The 24,569-nt window shown below is 39.7% G+C and overlaps 2 protein-coding genes across 7 annotated transcripts in view; one reads left to right on the forward strand and one right to left on the reverse strand.

The window, feature by feature from the left end:
- LOC138024837 (sodium-coupled neutral amino acid transporter 9 homolog) overlaps positions 1-6,696 on the forward strand; it is a 47,820-nt gene extending 41,124 nt beyond the window's left edge. For all 5 annotated transcript variants that reach the window (XM_068872021.1, XM_068872024.1, XM_068872020.1 and 2 more), the window contains 4 exons: positions 209-313; positions 2,950-3,098; positions 3,972-4,061; positions 5,636-6,696. In XM_068872021.1, coding sequence (XP_068728122.1) covers positions 209-313; positions 2,950-3,098; positions 3,972-4,061; positions 5,636-5,807 — 516 coding nt within the window. In that variant the 3' untranslated portion in view covers positions 5,808-6,696. The remainder of the gene's footprint in view (positions 1-208; positions 314-2,949; positions 3,099-3,971; positions 4,062-5,635) is intronic.
- A 3,193-nt stretch (positions 6,697-9,889) lies between these two features.
- On the reverse strand, positions 9,890-22,623 carry LOC138024843 (tubulin beta-4 chain-like). Of its 2 annotated transcripts, XM_068872033.1 has the most exons (7): positions 22,508-22,623; positions 22,011-22,102; positions 16,793-16,901; positions 14,884-14,994; positions 13,960-14,417; positions 12,223-12,717; positions 9,890-11,415 (listed from the first exon to the last, which is right to left on the reverse strand). In XM_068872033.1, exons 2-7 carry the CDS (start codon positions 22,065-22,067, stop codon positions 11,287-11,289), a joined length of 1,359 nt encoding a protein of 452 aa, XP_068728134.1. In that variant the 5' UTR covers positions 22,068-22,102; positions 22,508-22,623; the 3' UTR covers positions 9,890-11,286. The 2 variants fall into 2 exon arrangements, with proteins under 2 accessions (XP_068728134.1, XP_068728133.1); XM_068872032.1 differs by lacking the exon at positions 22,508-22,623 and having other exon boundaries at positions 22,011-22,237.
- Between the last annotated feature and the right edge of the window lie 1,946 nt (positions 22,624-24,569).

Below are 24,569 nucleotides of genomic sequence, written 5' to 3' on the forward strand. Positions count from 1 at the left end.
CAGCCAGAAAGGCAGCTAAATAGTATAATACGCTCAGTTCATTTATACCTTAGGATAAATAATACAGGTAAGTAGACAAAAGCAAAGAATACAGATAAGTAGAAAACTGAAGCAAAAGGAACTATATACAACAAAAGAGAAATAAACAAATTATTAAACTATTAGTCTTTGTGACTAATTTGCTGTTTGTTGATGTTTGTCTTATTAGGCACGTGACCTCAGCATAGCCTACTGCCTGGTGGCGTTAACATATATCAGTGTTGGTTTTCTGTTTTACATGGCATTCCCAAGAGACAAGTCTTGTATTCAGCAGGTGGTGTTCACTGATCCCATTAGTATTTGCTAAATGCATTAAGGATAAGCAATAATCTTATTAATTTATCGAGGAGCAGAGCTGGGGTAGTGGTGATTGCATTCGCCTCCCACCAATGTGGCCCGGGTTCGATTCCGGACTTGTAACCATATGCATGTGGGTTAAGTTTCTTGTTGCTTCTTTACTCCGGGTTCTCCGGTTTTCCTCCTTCGTCAAAAACCAACATTTTAAAATTCCAATTCGATCAGATGCAGGACCTCTCTGAAAACCTCTTTCGCGTAAGTGGAGCTTCCTGGGTAAATATCATTAATTATTATTATTATCATTATCATTATCATTATTATTATTATTATTAATCAACCAACCAACAAAGATTTAGACAATATTTGGAACGTATATAACGTTCTCTGTTCTATTCCATTTTGTAATTTCAAATCAACTGGTAATCAGTACGATATAATACTATACTATGCAATATGATTATAAAAATCTCGAATAGTAATTTGGAAAGAGGGTCGAATAACAATCTGGAAAAAGATATCCCAGGGTTTTTTTAGCCGAGAGGGGCACATGGCCAATTCGAATTGGGGACAAGGGAAACAGATAAAATATCTTCGCCGTACTTGAAATTACCCCCATGTGGCCGAGTGTCACCGTCTGACATTCCACTTCCACATACTTGTGCGGTGAATCATAAAGGGCGAAGGAATGGCGCAGTTGTGAGAGCTCTACCCTCCGACAAATGTGGTCTAGGTCTGTGAACGAATATTCGAATGCTAAAGCACTTTGGATTATCTCCCCCAGTCTCCCTCAAAACAACAACGTCGACCTTGTGTCAGTGCACCTCTGCGTCGGATGGGAACCGGACGTGTTGCTTCGCTTGAGGCGACTAGATGTGTTTTGCTGTGTTGTTCTCCGAGAGACGATTTGGCAAAACTAATCTTTGCTTAATTGATATCAGAGGTTGTCGTTCTTCGTTCGAAAACGTCTCCGCTGAAAAGCTGCCATATAAGGAACTTTTAATAATGGGTCACCTTGTTTAAATGTCTCGTAGCGTTTGAATGTTTTACTATATTTTCTTTATTTTCATGCCTTCTCCACATGCATTCTGGTATTAGGTTGTTTGGGTGCCATATTCGCGTGCTATGATCCAACTGTGACAACCAAATTGACTTGTCTTCTGCATGTGGTTCCAAATTCATCTCCATGACGCTTTGCTTAGATCCAACTTGCGTCCTTATAATATAGGTTCGTTTTATTTATGAGATGTCTTCATTGAATCATTGAGGTTCCGCTGTGTCTTCAGAATCTCTAAAATGACGTCCAAAAGAAAGAGAGAGAGAGAGAGAGAGAGAGAGAGAGAGAGAGAGAGAGAGAGAGAGAGAGAGAGAGAGAGAGAGAGAGAGAGAGAGAGAGAGATTTCAGTTGTAAGCCATACTTGGCAATGATTATAATCAGCCAACAGAAGTGTGCAACAGAAATGTGTCCGCCTACGCGGAATAGTATTCCAAAACACCATCGAATTTGCAGCGTTTCCTAACTCGCCTATCCTTACTGAATAAAGTGCGTAATTCCTTTATTGAAAAGAAAAGCTCTTCTGATCGGCAAGACTAGCGATCAAATTAAATCGACCCTGCAGTCTTTTTGCTTTAACGTCTATCGTCTACAAATAAAGGATATGATGATGAGGATGGTGATACAGAAAAATCCGAGAGTAACAACCTTCCATTTTAAAATTTAGCTTAAACAGGTTCTTATATAAATGGTAATTAACATAAATTTAGGCTGTCTAGGTTGTTATTTTCTGAAGAAAAAAATCACATTGGAGATAGCAGAATTTAGTGGTATTCGGCCTTCGTAGCCTATGCAGCAGCCAGTTTTTCCTTGTCCGTTATATAAAGTTTGAATCGAATTTAAATACAGAATTTAAAAAAAAAAGACATAAAAATGACAGCACTGTATGATAAGTAAAATCGAAAGTTCACATGACATCGTCATAGCCTAAAGTACTGCTCATCTTACGAAGAGGGCGTTTGTAGAGAACAAAGTGCACAGACTTTTTAGATTGTAGAAATAAGAACCTGTTTCAAATTTTAGGGTCAACAGGTTATTGTTTTGAGGGGGTCTAAAGGACAAATCTTAGGCTAACAGATTCCTAAAAAATAGGTCATCTTACTTGTGGGGCTTTACTATAGACAAGTCAATTCAGGCGTTGGTTGTTGATGCGTAGGGATAACTGGGGAACAAAGAGAAAAAGCTATTGACGCAGAGTGGAGAACAAACGAAGTCAACCCACGTATGACGTTGGGCCATATTGTTCGAGTTGAGTATTCTCACCACAGCGCCAATCTGGCTCCCGGCTTGTGGCTCATTTCCGAGTTCATGTCTGCCTTCTCTTCAAAGTGAGTCTAAGTGCAAAGTTTTTCTTATAAAAATTAGGTTTCATTCATATCTAAAGTAGAACCAATTACCAGCACCTAAACTTCGCATGTAGACTAGCTTTGAAGAGGAGGCTGACATAAACTGGGAAATGACCTATTGCTACTTCCTACTCTCGACTCCACAACCTTGAAGTTCTAAATAGTGAATATAAATGAAGGTTCTTTACTTTTTTACTTTGATTTAATGTTTTTTAGGTTCTTCTTGATAATCTTCCTGCGCAAGACGTGATGACGTTTATAGCAAGACTTTTTCTGCTGTTTCAACTCACTACTGTCTTTCCTCTTATCGTTTACATCACGCGTGTACAGTTCTTGTTATACTTCTTCAACAAAGTCTATCCAAGGTTTGTCTTCCTCTCCCTGTTTGTTCAACTGTATCCGTTAAATTAGATATGTATAACCATTCCCGTATTTCCATACGTGATCATGCGTGTGTGATGTGCTTCAAGTCTATACTTGGTTGAATTTTATCTTGCCATCGTTTTTGGTATAATAATGTACTATAATAAGATTGATACAACAGAAAATAATATTGGAATCAAGAATAAATTTGAGCCTCAACGTGTACTTTGGATAGTATCCAAGTATCCAGTGAATTTGGCATATTAGTGTACTTGCGGTTTGACGAGAAGGAGCATGGAATGGGGATTGGTTCGTGAGGGTCTTTTCAGATGTAAGCTATTTCTGCGTGAAATGCTCATTCCAGTGCAACTGTGACAACGCGAATAAGGGTTTTTAAGCAACCAGAACTGGTTCACTTAATTGATATATGTTGAAGAAAGGGAAAGTGATTGTCCGCAACAGTCCACAACTTCACAAAACAAAGTTTTCCAGCCCGAGACTGGACAAACGTTAAGCTTCTGCGTAATTTTAGGTGTCCTTTCAAAGCTTTCCATTTAGAGGGGACTTGTTAAGATTCTTCAATTAGTTGCAGTCCTCTGTTGCCTTCAATGTTTTACACAAAATAACTGATCTTCCTTGTTCCGCGCGTGCTATCTAAGAATATAAAATGGCGGTGCCCTGAAAGCAAAGCAGAAACTATTGGCGATAGTCAAATTCTGTGTTCCCAAATGCTAAAATACATTTCATAGAGAGTAGTTGTTTGTATTCAACGTCAAGGCCTTAAATAGTTAAGGCTGTCTTTCAATTCGAGTGTAGACGAAGTAGAAAGGTAGACTCGGACTGCATTTAATGTTGTTTTGCTTGTCTCTTTACAGTTTCCTTCATGTCTTTGTACTGAATTTAGTACTCGTGGCATGCTGTGTTCTGTGCGCTGTATTTTATCCTCATGTTGGCAACATTATCAGGTATGTAAATATTTTATGTAGATTTCAGAATTAAAAGGGAAAATTGTTGAGACTTCTTTTTAGTATGCCCAATATTATTATACCGATGCAATCAATGTCGTTGACTCGGAAGTCCGTTGAAAAGCAACATTGATGGTGTTAATCTACCTCCTCAAATAGTGGACCAAAATCAGCCAATAAAGGTAAATGTTTCACAATCTCTTCAAACGCTAATCTTAAGGTGGCTGAAATCAGTTTCTACACTTTCCAGGAACTATAGTATTAAAAAGGACGGACTCCATCACACTGTTTCACCAAATAGCTATGTTGTGGTATGATGTGAAACAACATTGATTGCTAAACAGAATGCACTGAACATTGTGACGTTACAGGTAACCATAGCAACAGGGAAGCCATCTTAAAGCACTCTTTATTTTATCTTTAATTGCTTATATCACAACAACGAACTTGGAAATCCCCATCTTTTATTGCCGAAAAGTGATCAGCAAGTCAAGTTAAAAAAAGAAAAGAAATTCTGTGACGCACATTCAAAGCGACCCTCACAATTGAAAAAGTTAAGGTGGTTCTGAATTCCCTTCAGGGATTTTTTAACTTTTTGTGGTGAGATTTGTCTCAGGCTGCTTTCCAGCAATGAAAAAAAATAGGACATGTACGTTAAACTTGTGGTAAAATATGGGTTTTCCTGTTTATTTGATGACCTTTTGCATCACAGTAATAAGTGCAGCGTGTCTAGCAATAATTGTTGTTTCATATGCAGTCATAACTTTGCCGTTCCGTCAAACAGTGTTGTAGCGTTACAGCGTAAAGCATAAGCATAAGTTTGGCATAAGCATAAGTTTGACGTTACAGCATAATATCAAACGGAGATTCTCTTTAAACTGTTTAAATTTGAGTCATCTTAAAGAACTTGGAAAGATTACAAATGAAAACGCCATAGATGTTACAGTAAATTACAACATTAGCATCATCTATAATTCCGTTATTACAGGAGATTGGCAAACCCGCAGACCAGTGCTACACTTTGTCTAAGAACCTACAATAGATAAACGACCTAGCTCCCCGAGAGTTTTTGAAGCTCAGTGGGTTGGGTGTCCACCGGTGTTAAGAGGTCGCAGGTTCTATTTCCTGCCTGGAACTCTGGTTTTCTTTCAGTTGCCCCCTTTCGCGTTTCTAAAGGGCAACCAGTACTTACATGCATGAGTTCAAACATGAGGGCGCAGGGTTCAGGCCCTGTTTTTGTTCGATATTAATTTGTGTTTGTATAATCCCAAGATGGCGATCAACAAACAGCAACACAGTGATGAACCCTTGAAAGATATTTCTTGGGCGCGAAAAATGAATGGAGATTAAAAAAAAATACATGAACGACTCATAATATCTCATAACAGATTGCAAACACAATGTGACATTGCTGTTAGGTGCTTTTTATTACACAAATTATTACAGATCTTTGTATGCGTCCATGATTGAGTGACAAATCATCCACATGTGTGCCACGCCTTTTATGTTTTACAGTGGGTTAAGTACAAATATCTGCCATCGTTTAAATTTCTCTTACATTTTTACTTTGACAGATATGTAGGATCATTGAGCGGCTTAGCGTACAATTATTCGCTTCCCTGCATCGTGTACATAATGATCCAAAGGAGAAATGGCCAACTGACCATACCAAGTGCTGTCTTCCATTGTTTCATTGTTGTGTTAGGGGTTCTTAATTTCTTCGCTCAATTTGTTATCGACGGCTAAATATTGTGGTGCAGTTAACTCGAGAGAAAAAGCCTGCTGGACAGGCTTCAAAGTTGAGAAAGAAAATTGAATAACCACCTTGACGGCCTTTCACAAGCAAGTGGCCTTTAGTACAGAGTATTCCCTCTCCGAAAGATCTTTGCCAGTCAATTTAACAAGCTTATAATAAACACTCGATCTCACGTCTTATCTCGCGAGACACTCCCGCGTGGCATCCCGTGAAGTAGAGAGGTTGTTCGCAGGCTTGATGGTGAGTGGACTGTCGCGATGTGGATGTCGACAAGAGATGTGGATAACGACACGGTATTGCTAACGGGTATTCAACAAGAATAGAGAAGCGGTGTGTCCACTAGATCTCAGACCACACTGACGTTCGGTCATTGTGCTTAATTTCGATCTTTCCAGCAAACCATCGTGGGATCCTGACAGGCGCTAAACCATATGAAACGAATAACTGGTATTTCTCCTTTATTTCGACCAGGTTTCTTTAAGAAACATGTCCTTCATGTTCTTTCATTGTCTAATTTATGCATATGTGACATAAATAGAGAAATTCTGCATTGATTGGCGCAGAGACACTATATACTTGGCGGAAAAGCTGTTACACAGCCTGAGAAAACGATAGCTCTCAGGCGATGCAGCTTACCTTATTTGTCACTAAAACCGTTGAAATAATAAATCCTAATAAACAAGGGTAATAAATGAAGGAAAGAATATTTCTGTATAAAAGAATTGGAATTAATTATAAATTTGGGTTTTTAATAAGTAGGATATAAATTGTGGTTTTTAATTTTTATGTGAAAATGATGAAATCTTCACATTGTTGTATTTTGTAATTAAAATAGGGCTATTTGAGTAAATTTGGGCATAAAAATGATCTTTGATGATTAGAGATAGCAACTACACGTAATTATGCGCAAGGGGTTTTATGATGCATTTTTCACGGTGCGTTTATCCCCGCTTTCCCGCTCAATCGTCTGCCCATCCCTAGACACGGTATCATTCTCCTTTCTTATTCAAGTGGTAGTACTCCATTCTGACCACATTTTGTTCAGTCTGTTCCATCTTTTTCAAGCAACCTCAGATTGTGCCTACTGTCGGGTAGTGTCTGCATGATGTCCCTACCGGGCAAGAACCATGGTTATCCTTTCCAGCCCCATCTACGCGGTTATTACGAGATTCATTTTTGAGAAGGTTTAAGGGTAACGGTGCATTTTGATGAGTTTTCCTTCATGGATCTAGAATCCAATATCTCCTGGTCTTATTCTTAAAGTCCGTATGACGCTTAGCTTTTCCCCGTTATTTACTTCGCGTTAAAATATCTATGGTGTCTGAAGTGTAGTACTTATATAATTTTTCGCTCATAGTGTATCCACGCGTCTTAGATGGCCTTTGATTTATACATAGAAGAATTTGGCCGAGCTAGATGGGTCCTGGTAACTAATGACGTCAAAGAAGTCAAGAATGTAATTTCATTCTGAATGGACCTCTTTAGCTTGTACGTTTTGTTTTCCCATTTCAGACCACGTGATGTTCCCAAGGGAATTTTCCTTTTGTTTTTTCGTAAGTATGCATACATATGCACGTGCATAAGACGACATTTGAATGAAACTGTTCCCTAGAGTAACATCACGTGGTCTGAAATGGGAAAACAAAATGTACAAGCTAAAGAGGTCCATTGTCAGAACATTCACTAGCAGCTCTAGATTTTCAACAAGACTTCTTGCACTTTTGCACATTTCTTTGTGAAGAGATGCGAACAAGTTACTTCTTTGAGGTCATTAGTTTCCCTGACCCAACTGGCTCGGCCAAAATAATTTTCTGTAAATCAAATGTCCGCTAAAATGCGTGGATGCAATCTGAGGGGAAAAAATTGAATTATTACACTCCAAACTCTATAGATATTTAAACGATAAGTTAAAAAACGGCTAAAAAATAAGCGTCGTAATATAGGGACGTATAACTTGACCATCTCGTAAGTTAGATGCAAACCATTGCTAAAGAGAAAATGAACGTCGCAGTTTCCAGATCCATTTCAACTCCCGCTTCAGGTCTTGGTACTTCTCAATTTTCTCTTTCTCTTTGTTCTAAACTCTGGTGTCAAATGGACAGGCAACATCAATAACCACACACTCCTGTTCTATCTTATGAAATACCACAAACTCAGGCTTGTTGTGTTCAATGTCGCTGTCGGTGTGCATTTTGAAGTCCCACAACAGCTTGCTCGTGGGTCGTTGGTCGTGGGTCGTGGGTCGTGGGTCGTGGGTAGTGGGTAATTGGTCTTGGGTCGTGGGTCCCTAACCCTAACCCCTTTTTTATCAACGACTGGACATTCTCGAAACAGACAATACCTAAGACCTAAGACAAATTTGGACCGAGCACTGAGGGAGCTAATATATATCTTTTTTTATCTTCAAACAAACACGACCCGCGACCCACCCACCCACCCACGCGATTTAGCCTCACCCGTGGGCTAGCCTTAGCATGTCGAGCGTTTGTAACATAAGCCTCATTGCTGCGGAGAGTGAGTTTTGAGGCATTTATTTTATTTACCAGCTTTATTTAGCATCGTTAGAAAAAATAGGTACAAGGACAAACAAAATAAACAGGAAGCAAGACGACTGGTCCAATGCGAGGCACAAATACATGACTCATTTAAAAATGTTTAGTTAAAGCAGCCTCTTGAAAAGAGAGGGCTATGTTTCACAGTTCAATTTAGAGGCCCACCTTCAACTGACAGGCTTTTCGACCGTTTGTTTTTGTTATGGAAATTCGTATTGGTTATCGTAGAGATCTGACTAGATGAATTTCAGCTTTGGCAGATTGTTCCACGGCACTCAATGCCTGTAGAGTGAACGTGGGCTTTTAAATATGAAGTATTTAGAGTGGGAGTTCTGCAGCCATCTTTCTTTGAAATTTGTTTGGATTCAGACAGAGAAGGTCTTTGTGAGCCAAAAAGCCAAATCAAATGGCATTGAAGTCAGTGGCATTGTGAATACTGGGGAGAGATTTAGACTGCCGTTCACAGCAGACTGCAAACGTCGAGCCAAAATTTGCGTTTTGCTAAAAGTCAAAGAAACTTCAAGTTCGACTTTGGCTTTTTGTTTGGCTGCAATCTGCAGTTATCAACTAGTTCTATCATGTTCCAGGTTCCCAGATAGTCGGGAAAACCTGGGCCCCGCCTTGCCTCATTTTCAGTTTCCATACGTTTTTCCCGCGCGTTTTCTGACTATTTGGGATCCTGGAACAGGCTAAGCGAATTCTCAAAATAGAGATAGACAAATTAAAATAACCGTATTTAATTGAGGGACTTAAACGGCCTTCAAAAGCGAGAAAAATGTTGTCGTAATCGATGTTGAATTGACCGTTACAGCGCACAATCTTTTGTTTTCGCTTCGGATGGTTGTGTATAATTCAATCGAAATATTTGAGTGGCTATATTCTCGAAAAAAGGCGTGTCTTGTGCACCGTCAAGGCCAAAAATACAGACAAAGTCATGAAACAAAAAGACTTGTCGAGTTTCATATCAATCTCCATGAAATGAAATAACATAATTTTTATCATGCTCGAAGCAAGCAAGATAAGCAGGAGCTTCATTTTCACTGAAAGGCCAGATCATTATAAGCCCATAACTCATTAACAGAAAATGGCAATATTTGAATTATTTACAATGTGAAGGCAAGCTTTTAATCGAGGAGGTAAAAGCTTAAAAATATATGAATAAATACAAACTTAATAAATATATGATAAAACGTTTTCCATACTTTCCAAATCTGGCCCCAAAGAACTTTTTAAAGACTCCAAACTAGGTGAACTAGACTAAATCAAATATATTTTTTATATATTGTAACATTCTTGATTGAGTGTCGATAGCAACTTTACTTTTGCATTGCCACATTTGGTGATCGGACCATTTTTAATAGGGGGACCGGTACGTCAACGACATCGCCACAAAGCAAGAATGTTATTAGTCAAAATAAGGGAAAAATGATCGTGTTGCCCTGCAGCACGCATTTGAGTACATTTCTTTGCTGTGGTCCACAAAATGACATCGTGAAATCAACACGACAAACACGAGCATACATCAACGAACTATTTATTTTTTACCTTTTCCTTAAAATCTCCCGTACCAATCCAGTTACAGGATACTTGGCCCGTTTTCTCCAACTTGAAAACTGAGAAAGTATGTGGAATAATCGCGAAATACTTACCCAGATGATCTGCTGACGTATTCGGAGGACTGGGAAGAAAAATTTTAACGCCGTATCCCACAACCGCGCGCGGCCTTAGTTGTTGTTTCCAAACTCCCTGCAGTATTTCCGTTGCCAAACCTCAACAGATCATTCCATGTCTACCACATTTCCTGTTACTGAAAGAATATTCAACTAAACCCGACGAGAACTAACCTCGCCTCTGCCATGTTGAATTCGAAAATAAGGGGATACGGCGTTAAGATTTTTCTCCCCAGTCCTCCGGATTACGTCACCGGATCACCTGGACTATAGCGCCAAGTTAATATGAGAGACGTTTTCGTTGACGTTGCCGTTGTCCATGCTTAAATGCTCTTGTGTCTATATCACCGCTATGGCGCATGACCAAAGTAATACTGACTTTGGTTTGGGGCTAGCGACACTCAATTTTCTGAGATCAATAAAGTTATCAATAATTCATGAGTTTGTCATGTGATAGAGTTCAAATGTTACCATGAGTGGAATTTTGTGTGATTTTGTAATTTAGATAACGAATACGTGTTCACCTACAATATCAAACATTTATCTCATAGCTCAAATATTGGGCTCGACGGTAAATATATAAACAAAATCTACCATTAATATTGTATCTACCCCTTCGCCTTACAAGAAAATCTTTGCTGACGTCATTGTTTACATTTAACATACGAGTTTGCTCTCAGAGGACATCATGCTATTTACAAATTGACTTCAAAGAAATTGTTACACTTAAATTTTCAGTCTTAAGACTTTTAGCTTTGATAACGAGCCAGTTATTAGCCATCAAAAACTAATAATTCTTGGGTGACAAAAGCGCCAATGAACGCCACTGCACCTTTTTTCGCCACGACCGCCATGTTTTTGTATTTAGCACCAGCAATCCCTCGTGCGGTTACCTTGAATTGGTTGCGACCCAGTCATACGCGAAGCGGTCATCAGACCCAATCTGACTGTCCATTTCTTTCCGGGACCTGTATTCTTAATGTAGAAAGTTTCAAGACTTCTTGTTATGGCCTTCCGGTACAAAATTAAAATATATATGGACTGGGTTTCATTTACTTCTTTACCAAGTAATGTAGTATACATAGTATCTTGATGAACAACCTCAGTGTTAACTCACAAAAGCTACCTACTCGCTGTTAAAAAGGTATACAGAGTCTTGCAAATGAAACATCAATATCTTCACCATTTCTACGGCATATAAGTTTCTTAGAATCCAACGCAAATAATCAAGTGGTGTTGTTTATATGTTATTCGACCCCACCACCCGCGAAATCTATGAGCTCCTCGTAATCATTTTCGTCGTAACTGACGTCATCCGGTCCTGTTTCCTCGTATTGTTGGTATTCGGCAATCAGGTCATTCATGTTGGAGTCGGCCTAAAAATATAACAAAATATGTAAATATATAGATTAAGTTGAACACGTAGTGTTGCGAGTCTCATTATATGCAATTTTCCGAGGTAAAAGATATTGTCCAGCGCTGGCAACTTCCAAAAAATTTCCCTCGCTTCGGAGAGAGAGCTGGCCACATTCAAATTTCCTCACTTTCTCGAGTTTAATCATTTCATGGTCAATCAACAACCTCATGTAACATAGATGCCTCTTAAAACACTAAACAAACTGGAACTCGGGTGTTTGTGTGGGGTGGGGGGAGGGGTACGAAAGCAGGGAAGAAGGGAGCTGAAAAGGATCAGTTGTACCAACGTTTTCTTCAACATCACTTAATCGGTGTACAACAATAAAGCATAACTTGGACGAGCGTCTGGTTCACCAGCGATATACCAAAGTTGCTGCACAAGGAAGTACTTACGTTTCACAGAATATTTTTCATGGAGGGCTCGAAATTGCTTTTTCAAATCTTGTTTTTCAAACGAGCTTTTCGGATGTAAATATGGGAATCGGATTCGTTGTCATAGAAGGTCTCTTTTATTTATGAGGCAGAACTCATTTTTTACCGAATTTTTTGTACGATAGTTCCTTGGCTTGTGAGTACACTCCCCTTGTGACAAATCATGCTCTGTCGCTATTTTCGCCCTTCAGGGCCGACTGGTTTGAAGTAAGATCTACGATAACTGAATCATCGGAAGTTGCCCTGTCTGTTTGGATGATCTTCCAGGATTTCAAATCAGCTTCCTAACTGTTTTCACTAAGACCGCTAACGACTTAAAAAAGGTGGAGAGTTACCTCGGTGAACTCCATAACATCCATCCCCTCAGTCGTGTACCAATGAAGAAACGCTCGTCTCCTGAACATGGCCGAAAACTGGTCTGTGAATCGTTTGAATGCCTCTTGTATGGCGGTACTGTTGTACAGGAAGGTAGCGGCGGTTTTCTGTCCTTTCGGTGGGACATTGCAAACAGCTGTTTTCATGTTGTTCGGTATCCATTCCACGAATGCGGAAGAATAGGCGTTTTGCATCTCAGAGATGGTTTCTTCGACTTCCCTCATGGCAAGTTGACCTCTAAACATGGCAGCAGCAGTGAGGTACCTTCCCTGGCGAGGATCACAAGCCACCATCATGTTTTGAGGCCCGAACATGTTGCTTGTCAGCTCGGAGATGCCGTATGACCGATAACTTTGAGATCCTCGGCTAACAAGAGGAGCGTGGGCTGGGATGAAAAAGTGAAGGCGCGGAAATGGAACCATGTTTACTGCCAGTTTTCTGAGATCTGCGTTCAGCTGTGGAAAAGTAGAAATGCTATTACGGTTGGATTCTTACTTTGGATAAGAATCTACTCTCATCACCTAATTTCTAACCAGCATTTGAAAATAACCCTAATCCTTAAACTCTTAATTTAAGTGTCACAACGACCAAAAGTTGCCATCTTAACGCCCGAACCGACAAAAGCGTAAACTTCGTTTTAAAGAAAAAGACAGTTAATTTTGAGCAGAATTTTTGACTGAATGAGCAACCAATGCCCGGGCTCATTACTGACTGTTAGGCTCCTTGATGGTCGGTGTAGTGTATTAGAACGGAAATCGGTCCGGACGGGAAACCGTGTTATTGGGTATCACATGGCGCTTGGGAGCCATGTTGCCCTTTGGAGGTTAAATAGTAGTTGTGTTTTCTCGGAATTATCCTGTCACATGTATTAAAGACAGTATTTTAAAGTCGCTGGGCAAGATAATCCCTCACTGCACACAAAACCAATGGCAAATGCGAACACAATGCCTTGCTAACACTTAGGGTGCGTTCGCTTGGCCCTCTTCCGAAATAGAAATTCGTGGACTGATTATTTAAAACCTTATGCCTGCCTTTTTAAGCAACAAGGAAAATGAAGATACGTTTAAAATTACATTTTAGCAGGTGTGTGACAATTTTAAAGTCGGAATCTCCGTAAAAACGAAGAACTTCTAACTTGTATTCTACTCCATCCATAGTGCTGGGATGGCGCAGTGGTGCCTCCCACCCATTTGGCCCAGGTTCGATTCCCAGACTCGTCTTGATATGTGGGTTGAGTTTGTTGGATCTCTACTCTATGCCGATAGCTTTTTATCCGGGTACGACTCCGGTTTTCCCCTCCCCTCAAAAACCAACATTTGATTAGATTCGCGTTAATTGTTGATTTCAGTTCCCCAATTAGTGCCCCAGCGCTAGAACAACAAGACACTTAAATAAAGTTCCTTCGTTTCCTTTCCTTTCCGGAATGCGGTCAATCGAACGCACCCTTAAGTGAGTCATGGTGAACCGTTAAGTAAAAGCGCGCAAGTCCATATTTAAAATCTGCTGCCTGGATTTAATCCCAAAAATGAGTAAAAAGGACCGAGAGATGAGACAGAGAAATGATATCGTGCAACTTCTTGTTGAAAAGACAAAAACAAGAGAAACCCTAGACGAGGACAGAGTGTGAGTGTTTGATGTGTCCCGAGATGGCTACATTTACAATTATAATCCACAAACGTTAGGATCTCGATAATTACCTGTCCAGGAAATCGAAGTGAGGTTGTGACTCCAGCCATGGTAGTTGCCACTAAACGGTTCAATTCACTATAGGTGGGAGTCTTGAGTTTTAAAACGTTCGAACAGATATGATACAAAGCTTCGTTATCGATACAAATGGCGGCATCTGCAATGTCCACTAAATGGTGAAAGCTTAGAGTTGCATTATATGGCTCAGTCACGGTCTCTGATACCCTTGGCGATGGTAGCACGCAAAAACTGCTTAGCAGCCGATCCGGATACTCTTCGCGAATTTTGGACATCAGCAAAGAGCCGAGACCGGATCCTGTGCCACCTCCTAGTGAATGGGCAACTTGAAAACCTTGCACGCAATCGCAGAATTCCGCAAGTTTTCGAATGCAGTCCATTCCAGATTCTAATAGTTCCGAACCTTCCGTGTAAAAACCCTTGGCCCAGTTGTTCGCTGCACTGCTTTGTCCTGTTTTAAAAATGAGAGGAAATGATAAGTTGTATAACCCCTTATCAATGAAAGGCATTATCGGCGATCTCGGATTGTCTCCCGAATATGCCCGATTCATCGACGAGAGTTTTTTTCTATACATAACGCCTTGTAGGGAACGTAATGTTCTACTGTGTTGTCAACTGTCTTTGTTGGAATTGATCAAATAAATAAATAAATAAATAAATAAATAAATAAATAAATGCAGTCAAATACAATGTTGCAAAGAAGTAGGACACTAAGCTGAAGTTGCGATTCGTTTGCAAATAAAGAAATTTAATGAAGTTGGCGTAAGATCTTGAACGAGCTTGAAGATAAACCTGTACATTTGTATCGTTAATACGGTGTGCTTGTGTGTCTTATAAAATATACCTTAATCTTTGAATTCTGATAACGTAAAGATAAGGAAACATGTAGCTCCAATTTTACATTTAGGACAACCTACCACATATGCAGTTATCTGGACTGAAAAGTGCCCCGTATTTTGAAGAACGCAGGGAGTCGATAGATCCTGGCTCCAGATCCAGACAGGCTGCTCTTGGGATGTACCTGCCATCTGGATGTGCAAAGATGACAGAGAGAGTTCAGGATTGCAAATGCACTTTTCCACGCATGGACTGCATAATTATGTAAAATATCTGTGACCTGGGAAGGATTATGTCAGTCACGCAAGCAACTAAGGCAGGAAAAAACCTAGATAGTTCCTTTAGGCGGTGACGTTCATTAAACAGCTTTCCAGCTGTCTTCATGAGATGCAGAAGGAGTGGAATGCTCTCTTTTGGAATTGGAGTGGGGAGAGGGGGAGTAATGCCAGCAACCACCCGGAAAATGGATTATTAATATTCAGTGAGACAGAACAATAGCTTGAATATACGATATTATTAAATTTTCAACCTCGGTCAATATATTTCTCTTGTTCTTTGATTGGTTCACTCCATCTCGGTTATCAGCTAATATACCTTAGTTTGACCTTATATGGCAATTGATTGCGCTAAGCGTTGCTAAGCTAAACAATTTTTTTTCACCGGAAAGCGAAATTTCTCTCTGAATAAAGAGAAAAAACCCTTTTTGTGGAAAGTTTGGATCAATTCCGACGTTCAGAAGTACGCAAAAAGGCAAGACATGTTTTTGTGACGAGCCCGCGGCTGTCTGACCACAAGATATTACACATCGCATCTTCATCAAGTTTTTTCCTTTTCGCCCGGATTTTCTCTCTTTTTTCGCTCGTATTTCGTACTTCCAACCTTTTAGAGTTTAAGGAATTTAATAAAACAATTATTCCATTCGCGCTTGTTGGATATGAGACTGGTTATAGCCAACTCGGTGCTACGCGCCTCGTTGTCTGTTTACCATCTGATATCGAACGCGCGCTCATGGAATAATTGTTAAATAATCGACCCACAAAATGTGGGTACACACTTAATCGCGGTAAAGTTGTCACGCACAATCTAACCTTCACTTAAATAATATACAAGGGTTGATGACCAGGAGCTACATGTACTGTTAGAGGGGTCGATGCTAGACGCAGAGAAATCTCGGCTGGGGCTGAAGAACAGTGGTAATGATGATGATATAGCGCTTAAATCATTTAGTTAGTGAGTCAACATATATCCGCATCCTATCCTGCAGATGTTTACAGGGCACTACTGCGTACAAATAAATCATTGGGGAGCTTCATGAGTCACGCGACCGGAACCGGAAGTTGAAGATTTTGAAATCCAGGACAGTAATCTCACAAATTTTTAAACTAATCGTCTCTAGAAATAAAACGCACACGGCGGAAATGAACATAGTGAGCAAACTTCGCATTATAAGACATATGTTTTATATTGCGAAGTTTGTTCACTGTGTTCATTTCCGCCGTGTGCGTTTTTATTTATACTGGCTGAAAAACAAAATATCACATCTTTCCATTTGTCTTTTTCAAATTGCAAAGTTCTTGACAGCTTAAGCACAAATCCACTGGCATACAAACGTCTTGACCTTTATTTTGCATCACACAATAATAAGGACTAAACAAAAAACAAGGCAGCGTTACACGTTACTTCGAGTGAATTTGCTCCAATACGCGAAACGTGCATCTCTTCTCGACATAAGCAAAAGCATAAAGAAAAGGACTAGAAAACAGGACAACCAACGACCTCAACAGCTTTGGACCAACATTTCAAGGGGAATTAAGCACAGATTCACTTAAGTGACTTTGAAAGCGACGCCAAGTAAAATTGATTGGACTCTGTTTGCAAGAGGCTGAACCCGAAAATAGGATCTATATTTTTCTTCCTTGTTTACTAAAAAGAGATTGCTCTGGTTGTGACATGCATACAAAGGGCAACAAGTTGTCTCAGGCTACCTACCCGACGATTCATCAAAGTAAACGTTGAGCCTATCCACTTGATTTGGATCTTTGCCTGAGCAGTGTCCATCTGGTGCTATACCGTGTTCCTCGGATATTAACTCCCAAAACTGAAAAGGCAATTGATTGAAGGTATCAAAATAAACTGGAGTCTGAAAATAATAATAATAATAATAATAATAATAATAATAATAATAATAATAATAATAATAATAATAATAATAATAATAATAATAATGATGATGATGATGATGATGATGATGATGATGATGATTGATGATGATGATGATGATGATAATGATTGAAGGATATGCGAAGTGAGGTCAATACACCCAGCCAAGAAGATCTTTAAAATAGATGTTGACAAGCTTAGAGGTATCCTCACAGAAGATGCCTAATTGGAAAGCCCCTGGACCTGACTTAGTCCAAGGCTTTTGGCTGAAAAACTTAAGCAGCATGCACGCAAGGCTTGTCGATCAATTAAATGCCTGCTTGGGGCAGGCGAAGCCCATGAGAAAGGGAACAACTTTACTGTTTGTCAAAGACCCGACCTTAGGCAATGGTGCCAGTAACTTCAGATCGATCACATGCATACCCTTGATGTGGAAGCTCTTGACAGGGATGCTATCGGAAGATATGTATTGCTCCTTGCAAGAAAACGAGCTATTGCCAGAAGAACAGAAGGGAGCACGAAAACAGTCCAGAGGCAAGCACGACCTCCTATTCATAGATAAGATGATAATGCGCAATGCTCGAGCAGGAAATAAACACCTGCATATGGCATGGGTAGATTACCGAAAAGCATATGACATGCTACTACACTTTGGATAAAGGAATGCCTGGATCTGTTTGGCATTGCACCAAATATAAAGAGACTGCTCTCTAATAGTATGGAAGCTTGGAAGACCGATCTGTACTTTGGGTCAACTCAAATTGGGGAAGTAGACGTCAACAGCGGCATCTTTCAAGGAGATGCACTGTCCCCCTTGCTATTTGTGATTGCCCTGATCCCACTGAAACGAGTATTACAGAAAGCCAAGTACGGGTACAGTCTGAACGGTGTAAATGTGAACCACATCCCCCACGTGGATGACCTGAAATTATATGTCAAGTCAGAGAAAGGGTTAGAGTCCTTAGTGCACACTGTACGTATTTTTAGTGGGGATATTGGGATGGATTTTGGCGTCACCAAAATGCGCCAAGCTTGTGGTCAGAAAAGGGAAAGTTGTAATGACAGATGGAATCAAGCTTCCAGATGGCAGAGAAATTAAGAGTCTAGAAAAAGGAGAAAGCTACCAGTATCTCGGTGTACTATAATCGGATGTTGTACAGTGTGAAGAGATGAAGAAGAAATTAACCGAGGAATATTTTCGACGCGTAAGGAAGCTTCTGCAATCTAAGATCGACGGAGGGAATGTAATCTGTGTTATCAATGGGCCGTCTCTGTGTTACGTTATTCAGCGTGCTTCATCAATTGGACCAGAGACGAGCTAAGAGTGCTAGATAGAAGAACCAGGAAGCATCTAACCATGTATGGTGCCATTCACTCCCGAGATAGTGTGGCAAGACTATAGATACCTAGAAAGAACGGTGGACGAGGGCTAATCTCGGTGGAGGATTGTGTAGATCAAGCTGTAATTGGGCTCTCCAGTTACATTGTGCAAAGCGATGATAAACTGCTCTCAGCAGCCCGGGGAGATTCCAAGAGCCTCCAGGAAACTAGCAAAGATTTCAGGAAGAGAAGATACGAAGAACGGATGAACGGGGTAAAAGAGAAACAGTTACACGGACAATTCTTTAGAGAGATGGAAGGAGTAGCAAGTGACAAGAGTTGGGGTTCGCTGGAGAAGTGTCACCTGAAGAAAAGTACTGAGGGACTTATTATGGCTGCACAGAGCCAGTCACTCAAAACAAATGCTATCAAGGTGAAGATAGACAAGACTCAGAAGGATCATTTGTGCAGATTATGCAAGAAAAATTACGAGACCGTAAATCACATACTAAGTGAATGTCCAAAGCTGGTCCAGACGGAATACAAGCGCCGTCATGACAACGTGGCCAAAGGTATCCATTGGGACCTTTGCAAGCACTATGGAGTTGACTGTGGAGGTAAGTGGTACGAGCACTCCCTAGAACCAGTGGTGGAAAACACGAATGTAAAGAACCTGTGGGATTTCATTATCCAGTCTGACAAGATGTCACACAACAGACCCGACATTGCAGTTGTTGAGAAGACCAACAAGATATACCATATTATTGACATAGCGTTCCCGGGTGATTGCAGAACCACTCTGGAGGAGAACGAAAAAGTTAACAAATACCAGGACGTAGCAATTGAGATCAAAACCCTCTGGCACTTGAAGAAAGTTGTAATTACCCCGATTGTCATAGGGGTATTGGGGAGCTTCACAGACCAGCTGGAAAAGTATTTGGCAGATATCCACGTTGGGCTTTAGGCTCATGCGATGCAAAAGACCGTTCTCTTAGGATCAGCAAGGATCCTAAGAAGAGTTCTGGAATGCTGAGGCGGCTTGTTGCTGCTTGTACCAGAACTCCCAGCAGGACATTGCTAGGATAGTTGTAAATAATAATAATGATGAATAGCCGTGTAACTTTTGTTTCAGTGACATGTTATTTAGGTTTTTATTTAGAGAACAACTTCCGTGTGACAAAACGCTAAGAGTTTCAGTTATTCGCTACTTGTATACTGTATTGTTTCCTGCTAATTGTTGACCATGGAATGTCTCTATTACGTCATGTCACGCTAGGTGCTTTAGAAAGGTGTCTTAGAAAATCGTTCAATATCAGAAAAATACATTATTGCTACAGGTAATTTACTGGAGCGCAATTAGAGAAGCACTTAGCGAATTTATCTTTAAATGTATTAGAGCTCAAAGGTGTATATTGCTTTAGATATATCTGGACTAGATATTTGCTGACCTAACGCGAATTATTTTCGGCGCGTTCTCTCTATCAAAATGCTCCAGTTTCGACAGCGGATAGACATATAGACGTATAATTCTATCATTCTGGTGTCAAATCATTGAGCATCGCTGTCGTGATGTGCTTGCTATTTCCTCGCTTTTTCTTTTAAAGATGTAAGTTGTTTTAGAAGTAAATTTCTCAAATTTAATGAGGATCTGTCAAGATCAAAGTTAGAAAGTTCTTGACAGGTGACTTTGAAGGAATCGTTAGTATGCAGGTGACCACTTTTTTTTCTGTTTGAATTAACAATGTCAAAGTAAAAGCTAACGACAACAACTTAATAAAAATATCGTCGTGGTTTTTTTTTGCCAATCGTATCTTTTGTTTAATTGGAAGAGGGTCACTCGATTGCTGCTTCAAAAACTCGCTTTGGACCAATAACTTCCTCAACCAGCGGACATGAAAACCTGCAAAAGGATCTTAAAAAACACTTGTAAAATCAGATGAGGAACCTGTCTTTTGAATGAGCAGGTGGTCAAACGTTCAAACTAGATTTTAAGCGAAGAGGCCAGATTAAAATTTTTTTCCCAGTTTATGGGAATGAACTAAATAAATTGTTATTATATGGAAGGTTCTAAGAAATATTAAACCGCTTGTTAACCGAATGAAAGACTTGCCTATGAATTTTATGTCTACAAACCTCGTCGACGGCTAATAGACCAAACTCCCCACTCGCTCTAAAAAAAAATCTTGGATTTGTTCTACTGGCACTTGCTGCCAGAGCATTGACATTTTTTCGGCTAAAATGTAGTAAATCAGTTGTTACGATTTCGTTAGCATCACAAGAATTCTTTTCAAAGTCTTGGTTTCCTTCATAGCTGTTCGAACGCTCCTTTTCCCTCTACTTTGAAGTTCGAAATAGACGATAGTGTGCATCGGGTTCTGTTTGTTGATTTTTAATCCGAGATCAGTGAGGTAGTTTTTGTATTGCCTTCAGTTTTCATTTTTCGCTCGAACCTTTGGCATTGACTTTATTGTCATAGTAAACAACTGATAAATAGCAACAGAGCTCAAGTTGTTCAATGGCGTTTGAGATCACCTTAATTAGAATAGTTCGTGTATTCTTCTTTGTTTAGCTCCTCGGGTGATCAAACGTCAAAACGTGTTTATTCAACGTTGATAAATAAATATGGATTTATTTCAGAGCTAGGAAAAAACTCTTAATTATGCGATGTCGCACGGAGGATGCATTCTTGCATTTTATGGAGGGGAAATATAAACTGATTTGACATTAGAAAATATTTGGAAAAACTCGAAGTGATCTGCACGCTAATTTAGAGATGGGATTTTGATAGACATTTTGAAATTTCTGATTAAAATCATGATTTTGGATGCGAAAGGTATGAAGCTCGAGGCTCTATATTTTGCTTAAAGTTTGCCGGTGGAAAATGACATAAAAATACGTACATAATAGTGGACGTCGTCTTTAAATAACATGACAAGGCAAGTTTCTCATCGTGAAGTTCTCATCTCCATCTAAATAGACTCACATCTTCAGTTCGAAATTTTTGTTTTTAACAACATTTTAGCATTTATTTCAGTCTAATTTTCAGCGTATCCCTTGGTGGCCTCAACCCTACAAGGCTATGTTATAGGGCGTCACCCTAAATTCTGTCCTTTAAACGAAGAAGTCACCGCTAGTGATTAGAGAGGTTCAGAACCAGGGCCGCAGCCAGTATGAGGCAAACCGTCATTTTTTCGTGACTCTTTAAATTAAAGCATGATTCCAGTGTAATCTTTAAAATGTACTCATCATAAACACCTAGAATACCTACGGAGAGAATTTAGCCATGGACATTGCCTCAGTCATAACTTTTTTCTGGCTACGGCCCTGAGAAGCACGTTTATGTGAAAAGGCAAACTGCACTAAGAAGCACAAAGACGCCGGCTGCTGTTTGTCTCTCGTAAAAAAAACCTGAAAAGTTCTTAACTCTAACTTGTCTCTGTCTCTTTTAACAAGCCTCGATTATGTGCAGATACCACGCAAAGAACTGAAATAGAATCAAACGAGTCTCTTTGATTTTTGGCAACTAACCACAATTCTGGACTGCCTTTTGACGTTTGCCGTCGTAAACGCAATCCCAAACCTCTTTATTCTCTGCAACGTTCGTATTATTGAAGAAATCATTCTTCTGCAATTTTTTTCTCCAGATATGCAAGTCCCAAGGCTTGAAGTATTAACTTCTGAGGGAGATTCCTTGGCGTGTTTTTAAAAACAACATATGCATCAATACCTTTGAACTTATCTGGTTTCCACATTGGCCGACTTGAATATGAACGATGTCCCTCATGTTAGAGAATCCTCGCCTTGTTTCTCAGATTTTCCCTACGAGTAAATGCACAAAAGACAGTCTAAAATGCGCCCAATTTGAACATGATCTTCTCTCTCAGTTGGCAACACGTCGTTGACCAACTGTTCTGCTCGCTTTGCAGAGACATATCTCATTAAATATTATTACTTAACTAAGTCAGATTTGTCGCTTGTAGTGCCACTTAAGTGTTATATGATATGGATAATATAACGCTTATGAATCGCAATATTAAGCAATAGACCACTGATCTCATTCGGCGAACGATGTAAGCCTGAAATCATAGACGATGTTTTTTAACAAGTGATCGACGTGAACGACATCTTAGACGGGACAATTGCGATAGATTTGTGTGTCGACATGCAACGATTAGAGACGTAGAATTGTTCTAAGTTTTGTCTTGAAAGGCTTCAATTCCCCACCTTGCCAATTTGCATCCAGCTGGTTGACGTAGAAGGACATTGTCAATGCCGTTAAGTCATACACCCGATACCTTGAGAGAACACAAAAACGAAGCCATTAAGACATATTTGAAATGAGCTACATTCTACCAGTTGTTCATTTGAATAAATAATTGACAACGTCTAAGATTGCTTTCCCATGGCAGGGGTGGTTTATTCATGGTGGCCTCCGACTGGCAAAGTAACAGTTTATTAAGCTGCCAGCTTTGACTGGAGTTGTCGAGTCGCCATTGGTCACCCCAAGGTCATGTGACGCGTTTTTAACAGGGGAAATGAGCGCAATGACTAGTCATGAAAGTTGGACCCACAAAGACATAAAGACGACTTTTAACTTGCGGACAAACATAGGCCAATTAAGTGAGCTTTTTTTCGCACACTAAGGAACTGTGCGAAAAAAAAGTTTAATAAGATCCTTTTCTTGCAGAAGATAAATTGAATTTTTAGTCTTGGTTACCACAGGTGGCTCTGTTACGATGGGCGAAAGTAGTGTTGTTTCGACAGTAAAAATAGTTCTCAACTCCAGTGACTAAATGATATAAACGATAACTGCTTTTTGGTGCAAACCGATGCAAATACTCAATTAGGTAAGGGACCCCAAAGAGCACAGTTGTGTTGTTGCAGTCCTTCAAATACGATGAACGTTGATTGAAAGCAATCATAAGGTTGTTTGTCAATAACATCCAAAATTGTTGACTCAACAAATTGAGGGCATTTTCACACCTTGTTTGAAATTGCCGGCAATTTTTAAGCTAGGTTTTTAGCGCTTCATATTTTTCAACAGGACAATCATTTGTTGTCTCCTCACCAATGAACGGATAACCCAACAACGGTCCTTGCGCTTGGATTGAAACAATGTCCATGAAGAAATCTGTGTCCAATGAGCTATGACACTGTGACATTGCTATGTCAAACATTGTTGGAGCTTGTGGAACCATATGAACATTGATAACACAGTGCATCAAAGCAAATGGCAAAAAATATATATGATAGATGCTCTTGTGAGACTGAATGTTTTACCATTCATCCAAAAAGTTGGAAATGTCGATTGGAGTATAAATGGCAGGGCTTTCAACAAAACGTGAAGTTGCCGGTTGATTGTTGAGGTTTCAGAGAATTACTTCACTTTAGAGAAAAAAGTAGTCACCCTCGTTGAGTAAAGTAGCCGAAACGTTTCGTCTGTTTTCGTTACTTATTGAGACCACTTTAATGGTAAGGCTTCTTGTGTGAAATTTGCAATAGAACTCTTAAGTTTTTAGAGTCTTAGTATAATGTTTCTAACCGGAATTTTCGAAAGAAAACGAAAATTCGCGTTTTCCACTTGTTTGTTGAAGTTAGAATGGATTTGAGGAGAATTTCCCTTAACACTTGAAAGAGGCAGGGACAAACTGTTTTTTCTTTGATAGTGGTAAGCAAACTTTGAAGCACGGAAATTTTGTAGAGGTAAACTAACGAGTGTTAGCCCTTTGTCAGCGAAGTCACTATGACAAAGGGGATGTGATGTGTAAATAGGAGCGAATTCACTCAGTGACAAATTGCTAACACTGTAAATGACAAATCACAATTCTTTCCGGCTGACGGTGGTTTATTTACCATTATCAACCCGTTTTATGAAACCAAATTTTCGTGTTTCATTTCCCTGCCGTTGTACCACTTTTACGCGCATAATCAGTTCTGGTCGCCAGTCATAGATAATGTCTTTCTTTATCCATCGGCGTAGTTATATAAATACAGCAAAGGTCACGGTTTGAACAAAGAGCATTTAAGAGCTACAGCGCGGATGTACTTGGAATTGCACACGAGCCGACGAGTGACAAGTGTGATCGTTCACCTGGCATATTTAGAATGAAAAATACAAAAAAAAAAAAACCAAAAAAGCAAGAAATTGTCATTTCGTAGTAAACTGCGCCTTTTTTCTAATGTGGCCTTCTTCCTAACACAGTTTGATTTCGTAATAAAGACCGCGCGGTCCGGAAAATGAAATTTTGAGTATTTAGGGATGGTGACTAGGAGGGAGTATTTTCCG

Source organism: Montipora capricornis, chromosome 11, assembly GCF_036669925.1.
Source record: "Montipora capricornis isolate CH-2021 chromosome 11, ASM3666992v2, whole genome shotgun sequence".
Lineage (NCBI taxonomy): Eukaryota > Metazoa > Cnidaria > Anthozoa > Scleractinia > Acroporidae > Montipora > Montipora capricornis.